Source organism: Helianthus annuus, chromosome 12 (genome assembly GCF_002127325.2).
Source record: "Helianthus annuus cultivar XRQ/B chromosome 12, HanXRQr2.0-SUNRISE, whole genome shotgun sequence".
Taxonomy (NCBI): domain Eukaryota; kingdom Viridiplantae; phylum Streptophyta; class Magnoliopsida; order Asterales; family Asteraceae; genus Helianthus; species Helianthus annuus.
In genome coordinates, this window is record NC_035444.2 from 99,016,785 (window position 1) to 99,030,229 (window position 13,445).

The 13,445-nt window shown below is 40.2% G+C and overlaps 1 protein-coding gene across 1 annotated transcript in view; it reads left to right on the plus strand.

The window, feature by feature from the left end:
* Positions 1–12,661, plus strand: part of LOC110895860 (1-aminocyclopropane-1-carboxylate oxidase homolog 1) — a 34,675-nt gene extending 22,014 nt beyond the window's left edge. Inside the window, exons 2-3 of the mRNA XM_022143223.2 lie at positions 11,695–12,016; positions 12,309–12,661. Of these exons, the coding sequence (XP_021998915.1) occupies positions 11,695–12,016; positions 12,309–12,563 (577 nt within the window). The 3' untranslated portion in view covers positions 12,564–12,661. The remainder of the gene's footprint in view (positions 1–11,694; positions 12,017–12,308) is intronic.
* The last annotated feature ends 784 nt before the right edge of the window (positions 12,662–13,445 follow it).

Here is a 13,445-nt window from a genome sequence, read left to right on the forward strand (position 1 = left end):
AGACTAGGTGTTCCCGACTCGCAACCTCTTGTCGCAACCCGGTGTAATTGACTTCCTGATTTGTAGCTTCTAAATTCCGTAACAGATTATGCACAAATTTGGCAGTTCAATCAGGATCAATTAACAGTTTTTCAATGGCATTCATACGGATCAAACAACAGTTTTTAACCAAGATTCATGCATGTTCATACCATTATCATCAAGAACAGTGGATCGGATCATGTGACAATCGATTTCATAGACTATCAAGCAACCTAAATCATATTCCCAAATCATAACATCACAGCCGGTTACACTTATCCATTCAGTTCTACATCATGCAACCTTATATACTCATAGTTAACCCTATCATGAACCGAATAACATGAACACCACAATCATACTAACAAGAACCCTAGATTAACATGTATGATTATTGTAACACACACTTCACAACATCATTCAACAGGTAATCGGTAAACATGAACACTAACCGAGATGCTAAAGGTGATTAATCCGAACTACAAGCTTCGCGAAAGGGGTGTCGGCTGCCTTTGTTCCGAGTCGAGAGGGAATGCAAGAGTTCTAGGGTTTGTGTAACTTGTGTGAGTTTGCGAGAATGAGGGAACACCCCCAAGGGTGTCGTGTTTTTGTGTGTTGGGAATGGGCCGAACCCATTATCGAGTCCTCCTTGGTCTCGAGTCCAAGTGAGTGTAAACCGAGTGGGCCGAGGTAAATTGTGTAATCGAGTGGGTTATGTACGGTCTAATCATGCAACATATAAACATATCACAATTTCACATATATCACGTTATTACTATTGTTCACATAATCACGTTACGTTACACAAAAGTGGGTTCGAAATACGAGTTGTCACAATTTGGATGCTGGCATGGTAACTATTGTTGTACGAGAATTCGACTAATGGCAGGTGTTTGTTCCAACTACCACCAAAATCTATGACACACGCACGGAGCATGTCTTCAAGAGTACGGATCGTTCTTTCAGTCTGTCCGTCGGTTTGTGGATGGAATGCAGTACTCAGATTAAGCGACGTGCCAAGCGCTGCTTGAAATGTTTCCCACAGTCTCGAGGTAAACCAAGCATCACGGTCTGAGATGATGTCGCGAGGCGTACCATGATTACAAATGATCTCGTCGATGTAGATCTGGGCTAGTCGTTCCACCTTGTAGTCTTCTCGTATTGGCAAGAAGTGGGCTGATTTGGTCAGACGATCAACTATAACCCAAATACTGTCATGACCTGATGGCGTGGGCGGGAGTTTCGTTATGAAATCCATAGCTATACTATCCCACTTCCATATAGGTATCGGCGGTTGTTCGAGTAAGCCAGAAGGTCTTTGATATTCAGCCTTGACTCTTGTGCAAGTTAAGCAACTTCCAACGTAAAGAGCGATATCCCGTTTCATGCCCGGCCACCAGTACTTATAACGCAGGTCCTGGTACATCTTATCAGCACCGGGATGAATAGAATATCGGGATTTTTGGGCTTCATTCATGATAATCTTTCGCAAATCGGTCCGCTTAGGGATCCAAATTCGGTCCAGATAGTAGAAAATCCCATCTGCCTTGCTTACAAGTTGAGCTCCATCGTGATAAATCCTTTCTTTCTTCAAGGTGCGTTCAGTAAAACACGCATGCTGGGCTTCGCGGATGAGGGCTTCGAGATTATGCTGGGCTTGAACGTTTCGGATACTGAGCACATAACTTTTTCTACTGAGCGCGTCGGCAACCACATTCGCCTTGCCTGGGTGATAACGAATCTCACAGTCGTAATCGTTGAGGAGTTCTACCCATCGGCATTGATGCATGTCAAGTTCCCTCTGATTGAAGATATGTTGTAAACTCCTGTGATCAGTGAAGATCGTACACTTGGTACCATACAGGTAGTGTCGCCAAATCTTTAATGCAAAGACAACTGCGCCTAGCTCGAGGTCATGGGTTGTATAGTTCTTCTCGTGGATCTTGAGCTGACGAGATGCGTACGCTATAACCTTGTCTCGCTGCATAAGAACACAACCAAGGCCAAGGTTGGAAGCATCACAATAGACAACGAAGTCGTTGCTTCCGTCGGGCAGTGTAAGAATCGGAGCGTTGCACAGCATAGGCTTGAGGGTTTGAAAGGCAGTCTCTTGTGCGGTTCCCCAAACAAAAGACTTGTCTTTACGGGTAAGAGCGGTAAGCGGCACAGCAATTTTAGAGAATCCTTCGATAAATCGTCGATAATAGGCCGCTAGTCCGAGAAAAGAACGAACTTCAGAAGGGTTCTTAGGCGTAATCCAACTTTTGACGGCTTCAATCTTCGCAGGATCGACGTGTATTCCCTGACTATTCACGATGTGACCCAGAAACTGAACCTCCTCTAACCAGAATTCACACTTGGAGAACTTGGCATAGAGTTGGTTCCCCTGAAGTAACTCGAGAACCAAACGTAGATGTTGCGCGTGTTCGGTCTTCGATTTGGAATATATCAAGACATCGTCAATGAACACGATGACGGAACGGTCCAAGAAAGGCTTACACACGCGATTCATCAGCTCCATAAAGACCGCGGGTGCGTTAGTTAGACCAAAAGGCATAACAACGAATTCATAATGGCCGTATCGGGTTCGAAAAGCGGTTTTGGGGATGTCTTCCTCTTGAATCCGCAATTGATGGTAGCCTGAACGCAGATCGATCTTCGAGAAACATTGGGCACCTTGCAGCTGATCAAATAAGTCGTCGATTCAGGGCAAAGGGTATCTGTTCTTGATGGTTAGCTTATTCAGCTCCCGATACTCGATGCACATCCTGAACGATCCATCCTTCTTTTTGACGAAAAGGACTGGTGCGCCCCAAGGAGAGGTGCTCGGGCGAATAAATCCTTTTTCGAGTAATTCCTGGAGTTGGTTTGAGAGTTCCCGCATTTTGGATGGAGCGAGTCGATACGGGGCTTTGGCAACAGGGTTAGCTCCCGGAATAAGGTCAATACGAAAGTCGATATCACGACTTGGCGGTATCCCAGGGAGATCGTCAGGGAACACCTGAGGAAATTCATGAACCACTGGAACGTCTCTGACTTCAGCTTTCTTTTTCTTTCCTTTTTCCGCTACTACTATGTTGGCCAAGAAAGCCCTGTACTCCTTGCGGAGATACTTACCGGCTTGGACGCATGACATTAGCTTGAGACCTTTCGATGCTGTTTCACCGTATACACATAGAAGATCACCATTTGCGAGCGAGAATCGAATCATCTTGTCAAAACACACAACTTCAGCATGTTTTTCGCGAAGGAAGTCCATGCCTACTATGACGTCGAAACTTCCGAGTTGCATCGGAATAAGGTCGATTGGAAAGATATGATTGTTGAGCTCCAGAGTACAATGACGAAGAACAGAGTTAACGGCGACGGTTCTTCCAGTAGCGACTTCGACTTCGAATGACGAGGACAGATAAAAGCGCTTACGACTAAGGAGCTTCTCAAATTCAAACGACACGAAGTAGTTATGGGCTCCAGTATCAAACAAACATGATGCATAAATACCATTCACAAGGAACGTACCATTAACCACGTTGTTATCCGCCTGAGCCTGGCGGGCATTGATGTTGAAGGTTCGAGCATGGGCTGCTTGCTGTTGTTGCTGAGGCTGCTGTTGTTGCTGCGGCTGCTGGGGCTCTTGCTTAACCACCCTGTTCGGGCACCTGTTTGCAAAGTGGTTAGGATCACCACATGCAAAGCAGACTCGAGCATTGACTGCAGGTGCTTGAGCTGCTTGTTGGCCTTGAGGGGCGGGGAGCAGAGCTTGGTGGACAGTAGCTTGCACTGGGGCTTGACGGGGACCAAAGCGACAGTTCGCAGTGAAATGACCGAAAAGGTTGCAGTGAGCGCAAAAACGACAGGCTAGACCCACTGGATGATGATACGAGCATGTCGGGCTGAGCGGGTGAGGGCCTGTGTATGCACGCTTCGCTGGCGGTGCATTGATTACTGGAGTTGAGCGGTGGTACTGTTGCTGCTGAGCTGGTACAGCTTGTAGAGGAGCAGCGGTTGTTGCGGCAGCACAGCTCTTGTTGCTGGAGCTATTGTTGTTGTGCTTCTTCTTTCTTCTTGATGACTTGGAGGATTGAGCAGTGGCGGTGTCGGTGGATGCTGTTGCGGTGGCTTGGTGCAGAGACTTGGTTTGCTTATCCTAAAAACCAGACTTCACTCGCTTGTCATTGACCTCAGCGGCGAGTAGGTAAGTCTCTTCAATCGTTGCTGGCTTGGCGGCGTGAACAAAGTCGGCTACATAATCGGGTAGAGCTCGAATGTACTTCTTGATGGTTTGATCTGGGGTCTTGACTTGATCAGGACATATGATGCTAAGCTGCTTGAAACGGGCAGTGAGAGCAGCGTTGTCTCCATCCTTCTGCTTGATGGTCCAAAACTCGTCCTCCAGCTTTTGGCGTTCATGACGAGGGCAGAATTCGTCGATCATAATTGCCTTCAACTCCTCCCATGTTAGCTCGTAAGCTGCATCATTTCCGCGCTTGTTCCGTTCGGCTGTCCACCAGTCTAGAGCACGGGACTGAAAGATGCCTGTAGCATTGAGAGTGCGGAGATTTTCAGGACATCCTCTTTGGCGCAGAGTGACTTCGACTGAGTCGAACCAATGAAACATGGCGGTAGGGCCATCTTCTCCGGTGAACTCTTTGGGTCCGCATGCTTTGAATTGCTTGAAACTAAAAGCAGCCTTGTTTGCATCTTTGGGAGCGTCTGTTCGCGATTCTTCAGACGACTTGCTGGCGTTTTCATAAACGTTGCTCACAGCCTTTGCTACACTTTTGGGGATGATGGCGGCGAGACGCTTATCTCTCTTCTCCTGACGAGTCAGGTGGTGTCGGGATCCAGACGACGACATGGTCTGCAACAGACATCGTCACAGGACTCAACACAGCGAAATCGAATCTCACCTCACACGTCTAGACTACTAAAGCTTAGGAACACGTTGACACACATATCACATAAACACATAGGCACACAACCACAGATACACGTAATTATAGAGCACAGAAGCACATAGAGCACATAGATCACGGAAACACACAAACACGTAGAGCACAGAACATATAAACACATGACACATTCCTATTTGATCGCAGAGGTAGTCAGAATACAGAAACCTATCATTCAAAGCTCGCATGTCGTTCGTATATATTGGTCGCATATAGTATATTGAGTAGCAACGTATAGTCGGATAGCGTGTCGAATAGTATAGTATAGTATAGTATAGCCCAACTTAGTCTTATAGCACAGCATAGCATAGTATCGTCTAGATTGTAACTGAATATCGAATTGAGATAGATAGCAATGCGAGTCGTGTGTGTCGATTGAAGTGATAGCAAAAATCGAGTGAACATCAAAATTAAACACATAAACTGTCAAACTCACACAAACACATAAAATCATTGAGTCATCAGAGTCTGCGGTTGCAGGCTCAGAATCGAAACACATAAGGTCGAGAAATAGATTGTCTGCGGCTACTAGACATCGACTGACCCAAAGCAAATCGACTATTCACAGTAGACTTGTCGTCACTTTCGACGTTCGGGATCATGCTTCTGCCTCGTTTTCTTGGGCATTCCACACGCATTCCCCAGGTCCTACTTGTGAGTTCAGGTCGTTGGAGTCCATCGAAGCTTTGGTGAGATGAAAAGTGTCCAGAATAAATTGCCCAGGTTAGGGTTTCACCCCTGGCTTAGCAATTTCTTCCTTGTTTTTAGGAAACTTTGAGGAAATTATTCATCAAAATATGGATTTCACTCCTATTTCGGCATAATTCTCCCCATTTTTGTTGAAAAGTCATTGATAAGGTGATAAAATCCATATTAGTCAGGCAATTTAGTCGGGAATTTGCGGTTTTCACACCTAATTCTGACCAAATCGCTTAACTTTAATTGAAAACTCGAGTGCAGTGATAGCGGATAATCGCAGAATAGGGCATATGAACTTGGTCTGTTGGTTTCTAACAATAGCCTAGGTCTCTAAGACAGCGACCCGGAGTAGGTCGTGTCTAGCCTAATTCCCTATAGTTATGGCTCTGATACCAATCTATCACACCCCAACCGATGGCGGAATCATTGGGGCATGGCACTGAGCGAAACAGATTGTTCAAAGAAATTCCATAACAACTATTATTACCGAATAGTTTAAATATCACGTCCCATACCGTGACCTATAAGATAAATTTAGTTATTACAGATATAGATATTCTTCAAACAAAACATGTTCCGACAACTCAGATTTAAGTACATAAATATAAATTGTCTTGGTTTCTAGACTCTTTCCTAGCCTCGATTTCACAGCAGGAAGAGCAAGTAAGCATCCTAAATACCTGTTACATACGTTAAAATAAAGTCAATACATATAATGTAAAGGTGAGCATACAAGTTTGATAATAGCATATAGAGTTCGAATAGTTTACGCATAACCAGCACGTACACAGAGAGAAAGGATGCATGTTAATTATCGACATGGATCTATCGATACCAGCGACTGCGGGTTGACTGTCCGAGACAGTTCGCAATACATGATTACCACCGTAATCCATGCAAGTAATTGTCCTTAACAACCCCCGTGTGAACGGGTGCTGAGTCCAAACTATAGTACTACGTTGCTAAGGCAGGTAGACAGCATTCCACGTGTAAACATAACAACAAGCACACATTTGGTCATGTAATACATGCAATCGGTTAGTGTTCAAATAGTTTGAATAGCGTGTTCGATTGTGATTTTGATAAGTAACGTATGTAACACCCAAAAGTGCTAAAGCAAAAAGGGATTCGAGCATACTCACAGTGATTGATTATGGATTGAAGGGAGCGCTGAGAGTAGGGTTAGCCTGAATAGTTCAATAGCACAATAATGAGTAACTCGGAAATGCAAACGAATGTAAATGGATCGAATAGCCTGGTCGATCGAACACCTGGTTCGATCGAACGGGCTGTTCGTTCGGTTTGAAAGTCCGTTTGAACAGTCCTGCTCGATCGGCCGGTAGGCTCGATCGGCTGGACCATTCGAGTGGATTGTTTCTTCCTCTGACGTGTTTGTGTATGATGGTTTGAACTTTTGAAGTTTTCGTTGCAGCATTTGAGAACACTAAAGTGTTCTTACCTTTTAGGGCGATTGATCAAACGGTCTGTTCGATCGGCCGGCTTAACCGATCGGTTAGGAACTTCAGAAGTAGTCTTCAGCAGGATCTCACTCGATCGAACAACATGCTCGATCGGGTGGCACTCCATACTACGAACGAGTTGTAAAGCGATTAAGTGTTGAAGCATAGTATCTCATGATCCGAAGAGTAATGTTTACCAAGCGAGTATACTTCATGAAGTTTGAAAAGTGTGGGACCATGTGCTAGCCGATCGGCTAGCCCGGTCGATCGGCTGGTATGTCCGATCGGCTGGGCTGTTCGTTACCAAGCGAGTAGCATATTCGATCGAACATCACTTCGTCAATAGCATACTTCATGAAGTTTGAAAAGTGTGGGACCATGTGCTAGCCGATCGGCTGGCCCGGTCGATCGGCTGGTATGTCCGATCGGCTGGGCTGTTCGTTCGGACATCCTAGCCGTTCGGCCAGCAATTCTGACCTGGTCGGCCTTACGTCTACCACTTGGCTGTTTTGATTGTTTTGATATGATTTTGAGGTATTTTTGACAACGAGTTGAACCATAGAACGTGGGTTCTTACTTGCTTCACCGGTTCGGACAGGAGTCACCCAAGTCCGGCCGGTGAATTGTTCGGAACGGTAGTTTGGCGTTTAACCCGAAATCGGTGAACCTCGTAGATAGAATCCGAATGTTGAACCTCTTGACTGTTAGAATGATTAGTTAGCTGGTCGAGCTCCGTTTCTATCGGTTTTAAGGTTTTGAGTGTAAAAGAGTTGAAAGAAAGTTGGAAATCCTTCTTTCAATCCTTTCTACCATGAAAATGTTAAGATTCTTACAAATCTTAGTTTGTTTATGTGGAAATCGGTCAGATCTAAGCTATTCACGGTTGAATGAGGCCAAAACATGATGTTCTTCAAGAACACCATGATGACATCACCCAAGAACACTTAGATCTTGGTGATTTCTCGGTTAGAAATCAAGTTTTGAAAGATAGAAAGGTGTAGAATCGTGTAATGACCAAAATCGTACAAGAATTAGAGTGAAAACTTACCGGAGTTGAGAGAAATATGAGAAAAGGTGAAGAACAAGGGCTGGTTCGGTCAGAGCTTTCCAAAAGTAGAAAGAGTGACAATGACAGGGCTATTTATAGGCCTCCCAAAGAGGAAAGTGTCAACCGATCGGCCAGGACCTCCGATCGAATGGCCTGCTCGATCGAACAGCCTGTTCGATCGGCTGGCCTGTTCGATCAGGGTGCTTCCTGTTCGATTAGCAACCCTCTTCGAGTGTTTTGCGACGGTTTTCGATATTTCGATTTCGATGAACGATGATACGAATACGATAGAGTTCCTAGTCAAATTACTTTCAGTCCCAACTACTATATCTAACATACAATCATCTGTAATTCACGTTTCGATGTCGGTTTCGATTGGGTTTGATTGCTTTTCGAGTTTCGATTCGAGTTTCGATTGATTCCCACACAAAACATAAAGTAAACACACACAGGTAACACATAAGGCACACACACACGTATAACCACACCAAAATTCGCGTAATTCGAGTTTCGAGTTCGATGATAGTTAGATCGGTTTGATTACTGATTGATTAACTTTATCGCATTGTTACTTCCTACTATTCACAGTCGTAAATCGGTCGCATTGATTAAACATTCGATCATTTTATTTAGACAACACTTACTCCACATAGTACAGAAGCAAAAAGAACTATTATCAGTCAAAGAAGTCTAAGTTGACTTGGACTTTGACTTTGACTTTGACTTTGACTTTGACATTCGAAAACACGGGGTGTTACAATAACCTCACTCCATTTCCATTTAGAGAGTCTCTTGGATCTCTTCCTTTGAGTCTCAAACTTCTGATACTTAAAAAAGACAAAAATAGAACACAAAAGTTAAAAAAAGATTAAATAAACCTTAAAATTACATCTTCGCTAAAATCACGATGAAGATTAGACCTGTATAGACTAAATATTGCACCATAAGAAACTGAATCTGAAAAATCAATACCTTAGATGCTTGTTCAATAACTGGGTTGTTTAAATTTGCATGATCATCAAGCAACTGAATCTAAAAAATCAAATAAGTTAACATTCACATAAAAGTAAATAAAAGAAAACAATTATTCACTACTTCGATATAACAAAACTGACCTTGGAATTTTCAATCTCGCATGTTTGGTTTTTCGCAACAATTGAATTCAGAACTGGATCCATTTTTAAATTTGTTTAGCAATAGATATAGGGGTGTCCTGCTATGTATTTATAGTAGTAACTATAGAAGTGTATTAGGGTTTAATTTTATATTTGCCACCCATTTATTTAGGAAGTTTGTTGTGGTTTTTAAGTTTTTATAAGATATATCTAAGTATAAATATTAGGCGGTTTTAATAAAATAAAATGTGACACATAATATATTCATTTTATGGTATGGTACTTTTACTTCTTTTTGTTTTTGTTTGCATAGATGGAGCCATCTTTGTATATTAGGCGCATTAGATCACAAGTATTAATTACTAGTACATTCAAGCATTATCGACTTGTACCTTTTAATCCGTGCATCGACATTGAATAGTAACTATAGAAGTGCATTAGGGTTTAATTTTAGATTCACCACCCTTTTATTTAGGAAGTTTGTTATGGTTAGTTTTAAGTTTTTATAAGATATATCTAAGTATAGATATTAGACAGTTTTAATAAAATAAAGTGTGACACATAATATCTACATTTTTTGTTACGGTACTTGTAATTCTTTTTGTTTTTGTTTGCATAGATGGAGTCCATCTTTGTAGATTAGGCGCATTAGATCACATGTATTAATTACTCGTATACTAAAGCATTATCGACTTTGACCTTTTAATCCGTCCGTCGATATTAAACAAGACTACTACCGAAACGTCGACAAAAATGTGCAGGTCGTCATGCTATCTTTGGAATATTTTTAAACAATATAGTTTATAAGATATGTCAAGAATACGTAAAAAAAATATAAGTTTGTTGTGGATGGGTGAATTGTTACTAATTATCTACAATTTTGTTAAAACCTCAAGGAGTTAAGTGTAATAAGTTTAAGGGCTAAAAATAGATAGTGTTTAAAATAGCAAACTACCCTCATTTTAGGGGTCTTTCTATAAATAACGGGGGGGGGGGGGGTATTTTAAAATACCCCACCCTCATACAGTAGGCCATCATAAAGCCCTTTGTGGGGCGTTATGCGACACGTGTCGTGCCACGTCATACAGGGGCTTTATAGGGCGTTATATCACTAGAGCCCGTAGTCATAAAGCCCCTACCCATCAATACCTAATTATTAATTTTCGGTTTTATTAATTAATTATAAAAACACTAACTAATTTTTGATTGGTCCAAACTTTGAAATCTCCCCCATACTTAGCGCTATATATATCACACTCCACTAATTTTTTTGTCTCATAAAGCCCTTTGTAATGGTGTTTGGGGCTTTATAGGGGCTTTATGTGGGTGCATAACGCCCCACTACACATGACCTTATAATATAGTATAGATAGATTAGAAAGTTATTTACTTTTTTTAAATATTTTATTTTATTATTAATTAACTATAATACAATTAGTAACTTATGTGAATCGTGGTTTCAATTTTTTTTTATAATTTTTTTGTTTTTTTTGTTTTGTTTTTTTATACTTTACCCCTCACCTTTTAGAATTGACACTTACAAAATCTTAACTTTCTAGAAACTTTTTAATTGAGTTTTACGTGTTTATATTTATGTACGTGTCGGTATAAATTAAAGTTGATTTACGTTTCAACGTAATTTTTTCATGAATATGAGTTGGGTGACATATGTTCTTATGCTTATTATTGTGTACGTTTTTCAGTTGATCTACGTTTTGGCGAAATTTTTTTCATAAATGAGTCGGGTCAAGTCTAATACGTTTTCGTGCTTATTTTTATGTATGTTTTTAGTTGTTCTAAATTTTGATGTAAATTTGTTTGAAAACGACTGTAGTCAAATATAATAAGTTTTAATTTGACTGTATAAATTTGAGTCACTTTACGTTTTGACACTATCGCAACGCCCCGTGCCATTTCTTAACTTAACAACAATATTTTCTTACGTGCTTATTTTTATGTACGTTTCGCTATAAATTCAAGTTGATTTACGTTTAGACGTAAATTTTTATTAAAGTTATATTAAAGATAGTGTTTACATTTCTATTTACAATTAATTTAAAATCAACCCGTACCTCCAATTTAAATTATTTTTATGGTTTTCAGTTGATTTAAAACATGTATAGATATTCTTTTGAGCATGTTTCTTTTGGCTGCTATACTGAATCAAAATACAAATCGACAGAAAGCTCGCGACATAACGCGTGTAATCTTACTAGTTATAAAGAATTTTAAACATATTATATTTTTCTCTTATTAGTTTTACAATGCAATATTTTATAAATTATCGTTGTTTACTTTCTTTATATTCTAATAATATAGTATAATGTTTTATAGAGCTTCTAGTTTGTATTAATTAAACCCATGGTTAATAGAAAACTAAAGTGCATTATAACAAGCAGAGATGCCACGGTTGACTATCTAAGCCATGTCATGAAGTTTGTAGACACCCTTTTTGAGTTACTATCAGAAGCTCTTGGACTAGAACTAAACTACCTCAAGTCCTTGGAATTGGAGAAGGGTAAACTCATGGTTGGCCACTACTACCCGGCCTGCCCGAAACCTGACCTAACCCTTGGAATCGGCAAGCACACAGATGCTTCTTTCATTACTCTACTTTTGCAAGATGAGATTGGGGGACTTCAAGTTTTGCATCAAAACCAATGGGCGAGTGTCGATCCTATTCCAAGTGCTCTTGTTGTCAATATTGGGAATCTTCTTCAGGTATTTATCTTATAACATACCACATATATCATAGAAACTTATGTAAGTGAACACATACATTACACAAGAAATCTTATAATTGACAACTTATAAGCTTACATAAATTTGAAAGATTTGACAAAGATTTTAAAGCCAATTTGAATAAAAAAAAGTTATAATTCCTTTTACTTTTGAGGCCTTAGTGTTGTTGCATATAAGAATCCACCAAAATTAATACTTGTTCCATGTAATCTAGAAGAGGATACATGAAACGAACTAGTGATGCTAACTATTTTGTGTTGAATCCATGTAGATCATATCAAATGACAAGTTCAAAAGTGTAATCCATCGAGCAATTGGCAATGTAACTCGGGCACGAACATCATTTGCTTGTTTTCTTCATGGTGTCTCTACACCAACAAAAATTTATGGGCCCATCCAGAAGCTTATCACAGAAGAAAGTCCACAAATTTATAGAGAATTTACTATTAAAGATTTCGTCATGAACTTTTACTCAAGGAGACTTGATGATAAATCTGGCTTAAACTATGTTCACATATTAGACTAATGTCACTGGAATGAACCAAAGATACAAACATATCATGTTTTAATATACATTTATTTTGGTTTTCCTTTTCTAATTTAGTTGGGAGTTTTGTCATTATACATATATGTGTCCAACCCTTATTATAGTTTATTTACTTAATTTGGACTATAACTTGAGCATAAATAGCTTATTAACAAGAACGTACAACAATCCATACATTGTTCAAGAGACAACATGAGAATTTAGACTAGTAAGGGGCTTGGTATCTGGTATATAGCAACATAGGGGCACCTGGGATCATCTCACAACATTAGTAGAGTTACATGGCATGATCTTGTGGCATTTTGTGCACTATATAAGAAGTTGGTGTTGCAACTTTGAGACTTGCTCATTCAAACACAATTGCAACCTTGCTCTGAAGCTCTCTGGACAGCAATCAATCTTTCCTAAAGTCCCTAATCATACTTAGGACCATTGTAAGTGTTCCTAATCCTTCTTAATTCAGTTTAGCTAAAAGTCAAACCGTCGTAATTAAGGTTTGACTTCGAGATTAAGTTATAATTATCCTGTCAAATCTCGAATTAAAAATACCTATAAGTAGGTAATTATGTGGGTAATAAACCCTTAAAAGGGTACTCTCTGATTCCCACTCTAACTATGTCAATTGTCGGGTCAAAGCTAATTACAAAAAGTCAACAGAAAGCTTTATTTCAAATTAATACATAATTAGAAATGTAGGATCCATGTAACCCGTTTTATCATTAATATAACTTGGTAATTAAAATAAGAACATGTCTAAACATGTTCAACTCGACAATTTTCAGTTTAGACTCGGTTTGGAACTGAAAGTCGCATAGTTTGACTTATGCTTTGACTTTCAGTTCTGACCCGTTAAACCTAGTT